Source organism: Bombus flavifrons, chromosome 13 (genome assembly GCF_040668555.2).
Source record: "Bombus flavifrons isolate JBK064 chromosome 13, iyBomFlav1_principal, whole genome shotgun sequence".
In the NCBI taxonomy this organism is placed as follows: Eukaryota; Metazoa; Arthropoda; class Insecta; order Hymenoptera; family Apidae; genus Bombus; species Bombus flavifrons.
This window is the reverse complement of record NC_138454.1, coordinates 6,024,250-6,041,223: the sequence shown is the minus strand read 5'-3', so window position 1 is coordinate 6,041,223 and position 16,974 is coordinate 6,024,250. Positions and strand designations below refer to the sequence as shown.

The window sequence follows — 16,974 nt, the reverse complement described above, 5'->3', positions numbered from 1 at the left end:
TTGATCATTCTTCTAAATGGAAATTATATTTCAACAAATATCATTAAGACGCAGATAACGAATAAAATATGTTTAAATATTTAGTTTTAGCGTGCAATAATGCAAAATTCCATAGAACACAAAAACGCCTTTCATGAGCAGAGTATTTCAGAATTTGAGAACAAAATATGTATAAGAACGTGATTGTGAGAATAGCAGGGTTAACGAGACACGAGATTGCATTAAGGATAGAATATATGTTTATGCTGTAGGTGTAACGAGAAAAGGAAGGAAAAGTCTCGTGATGCTGCACGATACCGTCGAAGCAAAGAGACTGACATTTTCTCGGATCTAGCTGCCGCCCTTCCATTGCCATCGGAACAAGCATCTCACTTAGATAAGGCCAGTGTTATGAGACTAGCAATCGCGTATCTCAAAGTGCGTTCAGTGGTTGATTCCTGTAAGTGTTTACATTGAGTTCAACAACATTTTCTTTACTCGCAACGTTTCAATCTTCAATATCAATCTATCCTCTCGTTATTCCTTTAGTTCCAGGCACACTGACCAAATCCGAAACATTGAATCACATGGACGAATTATTCTCCAGAGCTCTAAACGGGTTCATGTTGGTGCTATCCAACGATGGTAACATGATTTATCTGTCAGAGAATGTCAGTGATTACCTTGGTGTTTCTCAGGTGCGTTTGTCTGATACGAAAAAGCATTTGCCAACGATAGAAAAGAAGGAAGGAGAGCCGATTTTTTAACGGAATCTGTTTTTGTTCGTTTTAGATGGACATGATGGGTCAAAGCGTGTACGAGTACAGTCACCCATGCGATCACGACGAATTGCGGGAATGCCTGTCCTCGAAACCGGCTGAGCAAAGCGACAAGCGTGCTTGTAGTTTTTTTCTACGGCTTAAATGCACATTGACCAGCAAAGGGAGGAAGGTCAATCTAAAGAGCGCTTCCTACAAGGTAAATCGCTCTTTCCAACGGTAAATAAATTTAGTCAGCTGCTGTATGATGTGTAAAAAAGTATAACAGTATGTACATATCGATTACGCAATGTTTTCTTTTGTCAGGTGATTCATTGTACCGGTAGGTTAACATATATCCGCAATCCAGTGTCGAATTCATCGGAAACTAGCGACGCGGAACACGAAAGCGACGATGATGGAAATGAACGAGACACTGGAGCCTCGTTGGTGCTACTAGGATGTCCCATACCGCATCCCAGCAATATAGAGATACCGTTGGGACGGCACACTTTCCTCTCGAAGCACAGCCTCAATATGAAGTTCACATACACTGACGAAAAGTGAGTACGTTTACAGATTATGAAAGTTATGGATAATAAAACGATGTTCGAATATAAAAAAAGGTTTTTTGTATGTCCTTTTTTTTTATTTCACACGTTAGATTGGCTGAATATCTGGGTTGGAACAGCGAGGAGTTAGTGGGACAATCCGTTTTCGAGTTCTATCACGCCCTCGATAATTTGGCTCTGGATAAATGTTTTAAATCACGTGAGTAGAAGCCAATTGACAGTCATTTGAATAAACGCGATCGTTCACGACCCACTCGCTATTTCAGGAGCGGGCTGCAAATGTTTTATTTGCCTGCGTGCACAAAGAATTTCAATTCGTGACTTGATCAGTCGAATTAATCGAAATATAAATTTTAAAAAGATAGCAAATAACGTTCGATAACATTTGGATAACACTTTTAAAAATGTTTTAATACTTTAAAAGTAAAAAGAGAATTCGTTTTATAAATTATGCTTATACGATGGCATTTAAATCTTGCATGTGATCTCGTTTCGAGCGGAATCTCTTCTGATCCCTTCTCGTCCTAATGTTATGCATCTAATACGGAAGAAAGTTATGCGCTGGCACCGATCGATGTGGCTGCCGTGGAAAAAAGGTTGAGTCGTAGGCGTTGGGCGGGAAGAGAGTGTCGGTTGGTATGGGCTTGTCGGGTCGGGTGAACGACACCGTAAAAAGAACCATTTCAAGGGCAGCGATCCTCTTAACAAGATTTCAGGAGCTAACATATTTTACGAGTCACTACATTTAATTGGTTGCTAGGACAATAACTGTTTGTACGTGATTTAGCTTTTTGTTATCTTAAGATAACATACAAAATGATTCTTCTGATCAAGACATACTGACGTGTTATCATACAACGCTCAATCTTCCTTTTATTTTTCTTCTATTAAACAATGCAATCTTTTTTAATAACTTCATTGTTTTATCGTACGTACTTATGTATATATATATATTTAATCTTTCTATGTTCTTGAGATTCTGCATCGTTGTGCCCGGACCACGATAATTTTGTCTCTCGTCCCTTGATTTACGCGAAGGGATCAGTGACACATGCGTTCCGTCCTTCCTGCGAATCGCGATAATGGAACCTACGAGGAACCATCCAGACCACACATAAACCTCGATAAGCCGACCCATGAGTGGTATAAAAATTTACGGTGCAAATTTCAAGTAATCCTGATCGGTTTCTCGGAAAGTAGCGATAGTGTGGAAAAAATTCTCCTTGTCGTATGGACGATCTCGATAAGGTCACTGATATCAAGAAAGTATGGGATTTTCCGTAGTTGTAGCTACCTATGTGACTATAATTACATTCACTATTGCCTCATCCTACTCGATCAGAATTTCACGTTCAACCGAATACGTGCGAGAAATTGGAGGTGGGGAAGGATTGGCAATTCTAGCGCGAAAATTTCGTCATGTAGGAATTGTTGCGTGCGCAGTATCCGCACGTCGCGCGGTTACAAAGGGTAGATCGCATGCGATGCAGTATGAGTCCTGGCAGATTCACGAGTCCTTGCAACATCACTGATATCCCAACTTCGCGTTGTTTCAGTGTTCAGCAAGGGTCAGTGTGAGACAGTGGCCTACAGATTTCTTGGGAAACGAGGAGGCTACGCGTGGGTCGTGACACAAGCCACCCTGATCCACTGCACCAAACAGCAAAAGCCACTTTCCGTCGTCTGCGTGAATTACGTTCTAAGGTAGGACTAATCGATCTTTCGTCGTTCATGTCCATCAGTATGATTGTCTCACAGAGTATCTTCCATCCCGCTTATTTTTGTGTCGCATGCTATTTATACGTGTACGATTTGTGGTTTTATCTTATGCAAGAATTTCCCTCGATAAATTTATACCTAAAAGATGGAGGAGTACTAAATGGAATTTAAACGTTAATATACCTCGATCAATGACGAAAGCGAAACGTGTGATTTTTTTCGAATGACGAAAGAAGTATCGCGTGTTCGTGATGAAAGAAGTTAAGTTCCGCTCGCCTCTTAATATCTTCAATTTATCTCCGCCATCAGATTACGCGTTTTTCGTTCAACGAACTCTTTTAGCTAGACCAAGCGATCGCGCCGCTAATCACGCAAGGTAAGTGCTCCGCATGTTTTTCTCACGCTTGCATGCAGACAGATCTCATTTATCGACCAGAATCTGATGTCCATTTCGTCCGTTGTTTTTCCCCCTTTCGTTTACGGAAGATACATCTGACTATTACTGATTTCTCCGCGCTGTACGTTTTACGAGGCGGATTTATTGCGAGAATCAAGGGTTCTAGCCCACTAGATCCGCCTTTTTTCTCTTCTTGTCCCTGACATAGCTATGGAGAACTATAGAGAGCAACATCTTCTGACGTTGCGTCAGATTTTCAGACATAGGGAGATTGGTACGGTGACTTGTGATTAATGCGTACGTTACTTTCCAAGCGAATTCCAGGTGCGTAATACGCACGAGCTGTAGTCGTTTTTCCGCGAAGCGTAAAACAGCTTTCGTTAGTGGCAACCGGCGATAATTGTGACGCAACGTAGCGTTCATGTGAGCTCTGGCAATGAACTACGCGACTTTTGCTCATCGCATTACTACGTCGTACCAGCGTAACATTAATTTAAATATGACAGTGCCTGATTATTTAAGAAATCTGTTATTCTTAATCCATATAACGTTCTTTTATTTTTCGAGATACGTTGAAATACTTTGAGTTCGCCGTGTTTTTATCTTTCAGGTAAAATTATACAGGCTGTTACAAAGTAATGATTCAATATTTTATATCGAACGGAGGAGAACAGAGCGGAAAAATGTAATTTTGGAATGATAGGTAGGACGGTTTATTCGAGAATAAGAATAGTAAAACGATTTTTTACAATTACGTATCATCTATTGAGAAGATAAACAATGAATAAAAGAGGTAGAAGAATCATAAAAAGTCTGTGTAACCAGTCAAACAAACAGGCACGTTGGCATTCTGTAGTTTCTCTATCGGAAAACAAATAAAACGGCTACCGTTTCTTCCTTCGTCTTCCGCATTTATCCCCCACGGTAATTTCGAGTCAGTGGCATCCCCTTCGTGCGTCTCACCCTTCTCTTCTAGTGTAACACGCGTTGAACTAGCCCGTCCCTCGGAGGAGTAAAATGATCGTGGGGCAAGCCGGATCTCGTGGCCCATATAAAGAGGTTCCTGACACCCTTCGTCTTCCCTTACTGGCTCCTCCTTACTTTAGTCGATACGAGCTTGCCATCTGGACGAATCTCGTCCTTACCTCTATTCGTCTAGTTCTCTTCCTTTTCGGAATTTTCCTTTTCGTGAAACTTTTTCACGATAATCCACTAATCGGTAATATTAGCAAATTGTTAAGTTACAATTTGCAGGCTGTGGATTCTTTTTTTTTCTTTTTTTTTTACTTACAATTTATACAATTTACTCTTTCATCTGTTTCGTTAGGAAACTTGGTAACGATATGTGAAAATATTTATTAATAATGATGATTTGTAAAATTTCACGAATAATATAGAATTTTACAAATATTAGTTGAATTGTGCGAGACAAACCAGATTTCATTTTTCCCTCTTCCCTTTTTGCTGAGCATTCTGCTGCTTGCTTCCGGATTTGGTTTGCGGTTTATCGCTCCCCGGAGTATCTGCCCGATTTCTGTCGCGTCGGTTTTATCGTCGTGGAAAATTCGAAATCGATGCGGTTATGAGACACGCTTTAAGTCGCGGAAGGGAAACTTTTATCGAAGATAAACGGCGAGCGAAAAACCTCGTGTTTAAGCGAAACGAATAATATGACGTTCATTGCATCGGTATTATTGCTGAGTGGACGAGAAATTGTTTATGCAGGCAGAAAAGCGTGCGCGATTCGCGACGTGCCAAATTTTTTGAACGCGCCAATTTACGTTTCGTAACTCGGAATATCGTAAGCCCGAGGCGCAAGCCATATCGTAATTATGAAACGGGTGATATACACGTTTCGAGTTTAACTCTTTTTAGGCTGTTCTTATGAAAGAACGATTAGTTTTTTACGCGTCGTGCATACGATATCGAGGAACGAACCAACATTTTTACGAAACATTATCAGTTTCGGAGTACATACTTTCGAAGCTCTTCTGGAGGATGAAAGAGGAGGATAAGTTTTTTCGTAAACCTGCGGTGACACTTTCTCGCTCTACTATTTTTCATCGATCTTCGCGGGTCTTGTCGCGCTAGAAGGTCAGCTCTTTTAAAGCAGAGATGAAAGTGGTCTTCAACGCGGAATTTCAATTTTCCATCCCTGTGAAGTCTTTTTTATTATCCCGAGAAAAGTGCATTTGCGCAACCGTTACCACCATTCAATTCAAACAAACCACCCCTACATTTCTCTGTATCAGAATTTCTGCAAAAATTCCAAAAAGCGAATTTCAACGTTTTCAAATTCCATATATTTTAAACTTGCAGTTTCTCTGTTATCGCTCGAAACAGGAACTTTCTATTCTACTTTGAAGTAAATTCTATGTACCCAGTTTCTACATTTCTGGATTCTATTTGCTTAGCTTTATTCGAGACGGGAACTTTCGATTCCACATTGGAACAGAAATTTCTCCGAACTTACAATTTCTCGGAAAAATTTCCAGCCACTAAATTCTCAAGTTCCTGAATTTTATTTGCCAAATTCGAAATATCTCGCAACTTTCGATTCCTTTCGAAACAGATTGCACTTCTCTGAATGTAAAAAGATTTCACAGTTCCCTGTAATACATCGATTGAAGCACCCAGAAAATCGCGTAGGTGGTTGGGTTGGGGGAGTTAACGAGCAGTCGAAAAAAGTGGGTTGCCCGTACCCAGAGAGTGAAAGCTCCGATGTCCGAATGTTAGGGCAGCAGGGCGCGTGGCGTCGCGGCGCTTGCGCGACTTGCGTATCTCGCGGCTCGTCCTCCGTTAGCCGCGTTCCTCTCGCGGTCGTCGATACTGCTCTTGTTCAGCAGTGTCAGTTGGCGCGACCCCGAACGAAAGTGAGAGCAGTCAGTTGAAGGGGAGAAAGTCGGTCGAGCGCGCAAACTCGGTCGCGTGGTTCCCTCGCCATCAGCAGCCCGTAACAATTCTACGAACGCAATTCCACCCAGCGAACGAACCACGGTGTTCGTCGCGCTTATCGTTCTCTCGAGTGTAAGTAGCAGCAGCGCGTGTCTCGTCCCAAAAGTTCGCTCGAAGATCATCTTCGATCCTCTACAAGTCGAGGATAATTCTACGTCTCGAATTGATCGTGGGCTCGCTCGGAAAACGGGGCTGTTGTGCATCGTATCTGATACACGCGCGGGTCGATCGATGCATCAGGGCACGGCGGGCTATCGCGCAGTCGACGCTTCATTGAGAAGTCGCGGCTAGTTTTCGGAACATCTGCTGAGCGACTGACCGAGCGGTACGGCAAGTGGCAAAGGTGACGCATCTTTCGGTTGTAGAGGGGTCACGGTGCTGCGGAAGTGGCGTTGGAATCGAAACAAACGGGTTTGTGAGATTCCAAGTGACAGGCGGGTTCTAGGGACCGAGGGTAGGTTTGGTGTTTGAGGCTCGAGCTTTTTGGAGGGGCTGTTTCGGTTGGTAGGATCGATCCTCGTAAAGGGTATGTATGAGGGAAACGAGGACGTCGATTGTGCTATGTGTTCATTCATCGCTGTTCAGCTACCGTTGATTCGTACTTTTGCGTTGTAATATCAAAGTTTGCTCACGATATTTTCGCAATGTTCTGTGTAGAAATGTATCTCTTCCGTGAATTACAGTGGCGATGATGAATCTCTTGGTGTTTGACGTTAGCGGTTGTTTATTTATCGTTCGCGAGGAAACCGTCGAAGAACGTTGCGTTCAACTATCCCGACATAAGGATTTGATTATACGTAATAAAGATTTATTGAAGTAGAATTTACAACTTTGCAATCGAGCGATGCAAAGTGATTTTACCGCGTGATAGTAGATTTCTTGGAAGATTCTAAAGATTCATCGAAATAGAATGTAGTATCTCGTGATGCAGCGATGTAAAGTGACCGTATTGGCGATAGTACCGTTTCTTAAAAGGCGAATAGGAAACGCGCCGGAAGTACACCGCTTCGTACATATACGTACTTACACGTGCGGATACATGACGTCTGGTGGACACGCGATAGCGGACTAGATCTCCGAGTGCTAACGTTACCGTGCAATTCGAATGGATATTCAAGTTTCTTGACTATACGAGCCTGTGGGAAGCGAGACTTCCTGCTGCTTGTCGGAATAGTATCTCTCGGTACATCCTGACGCGTGGGCAAACGCATTGAACATACAAATGTAGATAGCCTAATGTACAATCTTCTACTTGAGAATCTATTCGAAAAATGCCATAATATCGTCACTCAATTTGTTTGAAATGATATTTCAAATGTTTATCTAATCGTAAAAAAGGGAAATTTGCAATGGTGTGCATTAAGATTCAAAAGTGTTTGATCGGAAAAGGAATAAATGGAGTTTCTTTAGATTGTCAAGTTGTTGCAATATAAATATCTAATCGGTGATAATTGTGGTTATCATCAACCGGAGATAAATATAAATTTGTCATAGTCGAGAGAGCAAAGCAGAACCAGAAATACAGCTTACTGTGTGATTAACCCATTAAGAGACGATATTGCGTTAATACATTTCATTTGCAATTCTTTCCAGTTAATTTACATTTATTATGAAAAAGACTTTCAAGGATTTGTTTAATACGTATTTTTATCAGTTAGTATTTCCTCCTTCATCCGTTTCCTTTCTTCGACACGACTTAAAACAATTGAAATTTATTTACAATGCTGTAACATACATAACAAATTACGTAATAAATTACTTCATTCAAATTTCTCATGTTTCATTTCAATGTTTTATTTATACTTCGCCGAAGTCAAAGTCCTAAAGATGACAAAATTACCGCCATTAAATCCCTTGTTGCTCTAATTTGCAGGAATATTTTCCGATCAGATGTTCAAATATCAGAAACGCGATGAGGATAATTAATCAACGTCCTTGCAGCCGGTGATGCTGCTGTCGCGCGATAACCACGCTGTTTCGATCTCGAGCCGATTACGCGATTTAGCGATTACGACTTCCCTCGATCCGATCACGGTGCGTTGAAACGCGACAATGTCCAACCGAATACAGCCAGCCACGCTCTTTTTCCCTTATCGTTTTATTTTTCAGTTTTCTCGCCTGCCTATAGGCCAGCCAGAGAACAGGCGATACTCGCACCATGCCTTGGGGGAAACGTACGGGTCTTTTCCATCTCGAGGCTCCCTCTCGTCTCGTTTCGTCTTGTTTCGTTTCTTATATCATCGGTGTTTACGACTTCCAAATAGGAAGCTAACAATACGCACGCGTTATGCAACGATGTAGATAACATTTACACGGTAGCCAGCGACGAAGATACGCGTATCGCGCACTACAGATCGATCATATTTTCGTCACGTGATCGGATACAAAATTGGGCAATTGAATTTCTACATACGTAGTCCTTTTTCTCTATGATTCAACGAGCCAGAATACACACGTACAGCGTGAAACAATTTTCAAAACTTTGCCCGCAAACTTCCGATCGCTTTAGATGCAATCGCGTTTTTCTACTGAAGGGTTATTTAAATTCAAGGAAAATGCGATAGAATCGTATAAATTGAAAAAAGATTCTTAAGGAAGAAGATTATTATTATAACTTGTAGCGTGATTTCTAGTTCCCATTCTATGCTAATGAATAGATCATGAATTTTTACGTTACTATTTGACACGTAACATGCAAAAATATGTAAAGCATCTGGGAATATGTATTCGCTGGACAAAACTACTTTCTGTCCATTATTTCCTAATTATCTTTGGAAAAATACGAATTTACATAAATATCCGCAGTCTACCAATCTGCTAATTGGTAAATTATGAAAAATTCTTTTTTCGGTTGAAGCTAACGCGAGGCTGCGGCGTAAGAAACTGGAACAGTAGCGCGCAGTTAAATTCGTAGTAGCAGTTTTAAATTAAAAGATGCGTTTCTTTAAGTTTCAGACTAACGACTATGTGATTAACTCCTGTTTAGATTTGCTCGTATGATTTGGCTTGATTGTGAGAAGTGAGTTTCATAAAAGACGTTGCTCGGTTTTCGCGGGCGCAGAGGCGAGAATCGCGTGGCGCGTCATGCGAGCGACCTTGACTGCCAGCCGGCTCGATTGCATAAGGATCGTTTTCAGTGACGATAGGAGTGGCACGAGGTGGGGTAGATAGATCCGATCGACTACATATTGATCGATATCTATTACTAAACTACAGTGGACAGTACTATTTTTTTGCTCCTGACGATCCAACTTAAACAGCAATTCTTCTTTCATTGATATCAACAACATTTCAAGTCAACATCTAGATTTAGAAAAACATATTTGAGAATCGGATCAACAGCCGTTTGTAGAAATCGATGTATCGTCGATACGTTCGAGAGATTCGTATCCTGCCCTACTTCGTAAATTTCCATCAATTTCTTATCTAAAAAAGGCCTTGCTGTCAACATACACGATTTGCGCACGTTGTTGGTAAATGATGGTCAATTGTCCCGTTCGTATACGCCATTCTACTAATGTCTGCGTCCTCTATTTCAGATAACACGATCCCTACCTTCTTTCGATATATGAATTATACTTGGCTTTATCGGGAAATGTCGACGCCAGCTGGTGATGAATTTCTTATCAAAGTGGCAGGAAAGAATCGCAAAGTGAGAAAGTGATTCAGTATGTTCTAAGAATTTATTCAAGTACCATAACGATGTAACTGTGCTACGATTTAATCGGGACAGGTAGTAGGGGTATCCTATTTTCGGCAGAAAAATCAGGAGTTAAGTAAACTTGGGAGAATAAAAAGAGAAGTTCCTTTGATATTAAAATCATGCGGAAAAAAAATCAAAGCTACTTTTTAATATTCGTCGAATTATAATGATCGTACAAATGATGCGTAGAATTTCATTTATCCAAATTCATAATGGGACAAACAGTTCATATGTACTACGTAGAGTTCGATTTATAGAAACAAAATTTTAATCAGTACCCATCCAATTGAACTCCTGTTCATTCGAACATGAAATTAGAAAATTTATGAAGTTCGTTCGAATAATTTTTACCAAACTGTTACTTCTCTCCTTTCCTTCGTCACCTCCTTCGATCTAAGGAAACTGCACAATTGGATCGTCTTACACGATCAGCACTAATTCTAACAAACACGATAACCACGCTGCAACTGCGATAGGAACCCATGCGAATTAAACCATCGACAATCTCTGAGTCGATCGGAAGAGACGTAAGAACGGTCGAAGAGAATCCTTGTGTTCGAAAGAAAGATAGACGGAAGAAGAAAGAGAGAAGAACGTCGCGGAAGCCGATGACGCGAGCGATCAGCAAGCGAGATTTCCTCGGATTAGCGTCTCGTGACACACATTTTAGAGCGTCGTCGGCGAGTAGTGACTGATTACGTGCGTACCACCACCAAGAAGAAGAAGAAGGGGGCATTTGTGTGCACAAGAGTAACAATTAGATCGCAACAAATCGAACGATCCTGTTGTTGGCTGACAGAAGGAGGGGAAACGTATTGGAACGATTTGAGAGTTGGCGCGACACTCACCGTCAGTGATCCTCGGATTTGCTCGTGTATCGCGATCTCGATAGATCGCTGCATCCTTCGGAGAATCGCAGTTACTGTTCGCGCAATTGTCGCGCTTCGTCACTTCGAGTTTGTCACGGTAAAGCACACGTGCCCGTGTAGTCTGTCCCGATTCTTGATAGTAGTACGATCGATGGAATTTTTGGACGCGAAGTTTCGTGGAAGGTTCGAGTTAATAGAAATGAAATTTAATCGAATTAAACATGCAAAAGTTGGTTGGACGCTGATAAAACGGTGCTGGAAGTGTGTGCGTATATCTGTATAAGAAAACAGCGATAGCGAGGGGAAAAGTTAAATCTTTAAAAAGAGGCGTGAGAAGGCGATTCGATTGATAGGTGGATCGAGAGCAAGGCCAAAGCACACCGAAATAAATTAACGCTAGCTATAAAGGGCTATTAATATTTGCCCAATTCGCCTGTCGAATTTAATCCTACAACGACGAAAGTAAATGTATTCACGTATGGAGTGGAAAACGAGGATCGTCGACAAATGGATATAAATTGCAGGAAGATCGTGAATTATTTTGAATTGATTTAGGTCGTCGTAAACGATGTCGAAACCATATCAACGTTTCGTGATCTAGTTCGCTAGCGAATTCTGTTTCGTCTACGTTACATTATGATTGTATAAATGGCGAATACGAAGGAAGAGGAATTCATCTTCTTTCGAAAGATCCTTTTTTTCTTTTCTTTTTTTCTACGGACGAATCCTTTTCGAAGGAGGATAAAATAGTGTTTGTACAACCTCTGCTGCGGTATTATAACCCGCGGTATTATAAAACGTTGAAGTTAAATAGCTTTCGAGGGAGACCGCGGCACACATTTAAGGTTCGGAACGATGTACGTTATCGTTCGGTTTCCAACACATTACGCAATACGCATCACTGGCACCGCTAAATATTTTTAACTTAAATATGCCCACACAATGCACAGCCCAGTCGAGCTTCCAGCAATTTTATAGCCCGCATGAAACTTAATAATTTATTATCGGGTTCGAGGGGACCGCTCTTCAATCTGCTGCTGTTATATATATATATCGTGTTATAGGTTTCGAGAAACTCGCTGATACTTTGCACAAACGTTATTTTATTTTCTAGCTATATATTCGCTAGAAAATAGAAAAACGATGGAAGATTTTAGTCTATTCTTAACTCGTACGTAAAACGACCGATAACAGGGTACTTTCTGTTATACATAGATTTAACGTCACACGACCGGATATGCTTAAAATGTCGCGTCAATTATTTTTCTTTCCTTATCGAATTTTGGCTGATCGTGAGATTTTATTCTTGTTGACATTGTCTCTGATACACGGTTTCAGTTTGTATTACGATACGATTATCGTGTCGTATGCTTCCGCGCAGTCTAAAATAAGTTGGTCCATTGTGACTGGTACGTTGCATTCTTCACATAGGGGAGTTCGGTCCTTTGTTAATAGACGCAAGTGGAAAATTTTCGTGTGGTCTATTCGGACACGAGTAATAGAAACTTGGTCTCTTCGGGTAGCAATGGAATTATATCATTATTTTTATACAAAAATCTTATATTTAAAGAAAATTAGTATTAAAAAAAGGGGTAACTTTTCCAACTCTAGTCCAGCTCTTTCCAACTCTTTCCAGCTTCATTAGTTACAGAGCATTCGTAAATTCCATCAGTTCCATTTTATTTGTAACACGAGATATTACTATACTTTCCCTGTTTTGGCACGAAAGAATTACAAATGAAACAAGGAGGTGTCCTTCGCGAGCTTCTTCACGAGCTTCTTCACGAGCTTTTTCGCGAGCCAGCCAGCGTTGTTTAGATCGAACCGCGAGGAACTTGCCAAATTGGACGCCTATCGAAATCGCTTCGAAATGGAACGCGGAGTTGTTGAAGAAACTACGGTGCAACAACACGGCGTGTTGCGTGACGGGATAGCGTTAATGATCGCGCGTGGATCGTCGCGCGTGTTTCAGGTATTCGCGATGGAAGCCGCGTGTCGACCACGAGAGTTGGCGCGCAAGTTCGACGTCCTCGATTAAAGCGATTCTACGCCGGCTGGATATTTTTAAGTTCGTCCACGATAACCGCGATATACGAGACGTCGGTGCCAGTTTGAACACTATAAAGTTTTTTTCCAAAGAGATGCTCGCGAGAAACGGGTTAATGGGTTGCAAAATATACGAGCCTTTCAAAAGACGATCCAATCAACGTCACTTTTTATCAATTTCTCAATTTCATTACACCGACGCGCGATTGATATTCAATCTTTTGAAGCTATTCAAACTATTCGCGTACATCCCTCTCTGAGCGATGTTACGAACAATCGTAAATTGGAAAGTAAATTTTAAAAGGATGATATGTACGGCCCTGTTACGTTTCTCTAATTAATTCTGCCTTCTATCAGTTTCTCAATTGCATTGTCCAGTCACGCGATTTAAGTAGTAAAGTAACAAACCAGTCAATGATCTGACTTATCGAACGTTTATTTATCTCCACTTTTCAACAAGTGGAAGGTAAATTTCGGCAGATAAATTTCCGTATTCTAAGCTGTGTAAACGAAAGAAAAAAAGAGGTCCAAAAATTCTTTTACCCGATATAGATATCGGCGCAGTCTCTTTTATCGAACTTGACACGGCAAATATATCCGAGAAAAAGTCGAGTTTCGGATATCTGTGCTTATGTGTGATTAAGTAACGCGCGATATACAAAGATAAATACCAAGGTATATACAGTAAAGATTGATGCAGGCTATGGTCGGCACGATGGACACGTTTGTCGAGCACTTGCGTACATAGGATGAAATGAAGTTCTTGAAATTACAATTGGTACAAAGGAGGGAATTTTCTTTCTGTCAATAGATAGTAGGATACGAGGACGAAGACGCGGAAGACTGGCTCGTTTTTCTTGTTAGAATGGTGGGCTTTCCTTGCCATCGACGTCGTAAACGACTATAAAAGGGGGGACCAGGCTTTTATCTCGATCCCCGGCTGGGATTAACCTGATCCCAGCGGACCGTACTTTCTTGCGTTCGGCTTTCCCACGAAAAAATCGACCGCGCGTACTTGCTCCGAGTCTCGCGACAAAAACACGGAAGAGGATCGCAGGCGAAGAGTCCAGGATACGCGTGCGGAATATAGGTCAGAAAGGAGGTGAAAAGGATTCAGGCTCCGTTAACGCTACGTTAAAACTATCCACTTATACTGGGTTATATATAGCCAATTAGAATCGAACAGTAGCGAGCGTATAAATAGAGAAATGGTAAGCTCAACTAATTATACTACGAGAAGTTTTATCTTTACTTGGTTTCTGTAATATTGTACGTGGAAGTGCATTTCTTATTCTATCCCGAGGTGCTGTAAATAATTACCAACCGAATTAAGTCGAATCTGGCGTAAGAATTTTCTCTATTTATACGTTTTTATAAAAGTTAATATTAACGCGAGCAAGAACGTTGGCATATCCTAGGAATCTGTAAAAACAAACAGTATCAGTCGATTTCAACTGATTTTGTAGTTGCAGTGACAATTGCCCATCCACCATATTCCGATGTTACGTAAAACGATACGTCAGGTACCTGTATGTCATTTGCATTTAACGAGAGAATACTCGGTATTTCCCACAGATATACATAGCTCGATAACCGACCAGATAGCGTCCCATTCTGTAGTCAGTTAACCAAAACACCGTAATTCCTATTGAAATTCAAAGAACCGAAATCGAATCGAAAGGAGGTCGCAAAAGCTCGCCGTGACGCATGTGTAGTTCGAGGATGTGGAGCGATAAGAGCATCGAACCCACGTAAATTATCGCAGGAACGTAGGGAAAGGAGCACTGAGCATAGAGTATTTTCGTTTCAACCAGAAAGCGTTCTCTCCTGGCTACAGTTTTTTTATTTGTTCATCTAGATTTCCAACCCACGTATTTGTCACACATCTCTACCGACCAATTTATCTATTTCTTTTTCATCGTTCACGCATTTTTCCGTTGACCTATTTCGCTTCGCTGTTTCTTCCTCTGTCAGTTTAATAATAGTTTCTGCTATATATCAACCATTCTTTATGAACTAATTATCGAGTAACAACACCGGCCAACGCTGTTCTTGTCACGTCCAGCTATCGAACTCTTCTTGCCAGTCGTCTCCACCTCTTCTCTCTTGCCACTGAAGATTTCGTAACGAGTAAAGGTTTATCTTCGACTGGTAGATAATCTGTCGCGCGCTTTACACTGCGTCGTGCCGCGACGCGGCGCGACGCCCGCGCTAGTGAATCGCCGTACCTCGTGCGCGAGAGAAAGCCTTCTTTTTCGCGGCAGTCGCTCGACCGCACGTCACCGTGTTTAATAGCGTATAGAGATCAGCAGTGTCTATAGATTCGATCAATATTGTCGGCGATCGCGCGGCTGGCAGTCCAATTCAGAAAAGTTGTCGTTGCTTGTATCCAGTGAATATCGTCTTCGTTTGCTTGATCGTTGGAATTAGGAGTATTTCGTTGGAGTGCATTAAGCTATTGACTCGTTGATAAGAGTCGAGGTGCGCGGCCAGAAAGTTGGAACGGAAGATCGGAGTGAAAAATTGGTGGATCTTGTAACAATAAAATATAGTTAGGTTTGTTTGATATTTTATTATTTCCTCTTTTCGAATCTGTTCTTTTTTTCTCTCGCCAGTCGATCGTGCGATTCATCACGTAGTAATTTCCGGATGAATATATCGGAAATTCACGCGAAAATCACGCAATCGGCTTGTCATGAAATTCCACGATAAAACTAATCTGCGTTTTCGCAGCGTGACGCGTCAGACCTTTGTATTTTGTGGAATTTTAGTCCTACCGCGTAATAGTCGAATTCCAAAACGTTGTTCACGTAACTGCCTTCTTTTTTTATTCTCAAAACGTTTTCGTTTAACGTCATCTCTTACGTTACTGGTAACTCAACTTCTTACGACATTCGTAACTATGAATATTCAAAGAATCGCCGATAATGTACGCGCATTCTACATTAGCCGGCCTTCCGAGCTGCACATCTGGGCAAATTTTTTCCGTTAATCTGGAAGAGTCGATTTAGGGGCAAAAATCATCGTACAGACAATCTCGGAAACTTAAAGTAACTAATTTATTTATTGGAGGAACGAACAGAAAAAGACATTAAAATGCATCGAGTAAATACGTTAAGAGATATATATTTAGGTGACCGAATGTCTCTCAAGCGAAATTCATTTTTCCAACATTAAAAAATACCGCAAGCTCCAGCGAAACATTAAAAAGCTTTTGTATATGATCTTTTATTTCAATTTCACGGCGAACATTTTGCTACAACACGTAGCATCTCTTCCTTCTGCTAAAATGAAACCGGGATTGGAATATAAAAGTTGGAATATTAAAAATTGAAAATTAGAAATCGCCGGCAAGTTTTAATTCGTCCTATATTCTTCGCTCATTCGTATATGTGACATTTAGATTTTTCATCATTTTACCGGCCACTCCGAAAAGTTAGAGTACTCGTTAGAGTTCCTCTTTATCCAATCTATTCCTACCAATTTATCGATGTTCGTCGTAGTTCGTATAAATCGATCAGCGTAATTTACTCGTCTGCTTGTTATCGGTCAGTTATCGCGTACATCGTCGTACGATTGAAGCACGTTCGGATAGAGAGAGATAGATAACCGATCCAGTGACAAAGCGTGGTCGCGTGGAATTAGCTCGTGTATCGCCGGGTAACAGCCAGAACCGAACGATCGAAAGAGCGGAATCGCGATTTGCAAATCGAACGGGTGAATGAGGAACGGGTGACGCGAGGCCGACTCACCGACGCACACGCTCGCGCGGCCGTTGCAGCAAATGCAGCAAGCGCGATCTTCCGAGCCAGTCTCGCCAGTGCGAGTGCAACGTTTCTGCTGTTAGTGTCAGTGCCAGTGCCAATCGGGCGTCGTTCGGACATTTGCCGGAACATTCACGTCGGGAGATCGCGTGTTCGCCTCTGTCTCGCGCCGCATCCTCTTCACTTCTCCCATTCGTCTCGTTTTCCTTTTC

The 16,974-nt window shown here is 41.4% G+C and overlaps 1 protein-coding gene across 2 annotated transcripts in view; it reads left to right on the top strand.

The window, feature by feature from the left end:
* sima (HIF-1 transcription factor component sima) overlaps nucleotides 1-16,974 on the top strand; it is a 36,894-nt gene that overhangs the window by 6,800 nt on the left and 13,120 nt on the right. For both annotated transcript variants that reach the window (XM_069125820.1, XM_069125819.1), the window contains exons 2-7: nucleotides 252-439; nucleotides 529-677; nucleotides 772-957; nucleotides 1,065-1,300; nucleotides 1,402-1,508; nucleotides 2,866-3,013. In XM_069125820.1, the coding sequence (XP_068981921.1) occupies nucleotides 252-439; nucleotides 529-677; nucleotides 772-957; nucleotides 1,065-1,300; nucleotides 1,402-1,508; nucleotides 2,866-3,013 (1,014 nt within the window). The remainder of the gene's footprint in view (nucleotides 1-251; nucleotides 440-528; nucleotides 678-771; nucleotides 958-1,064; nucleotides 1,301-1,401; nucleotides 1,509-2,865; nucleotides 3,014-16,974) is intronic.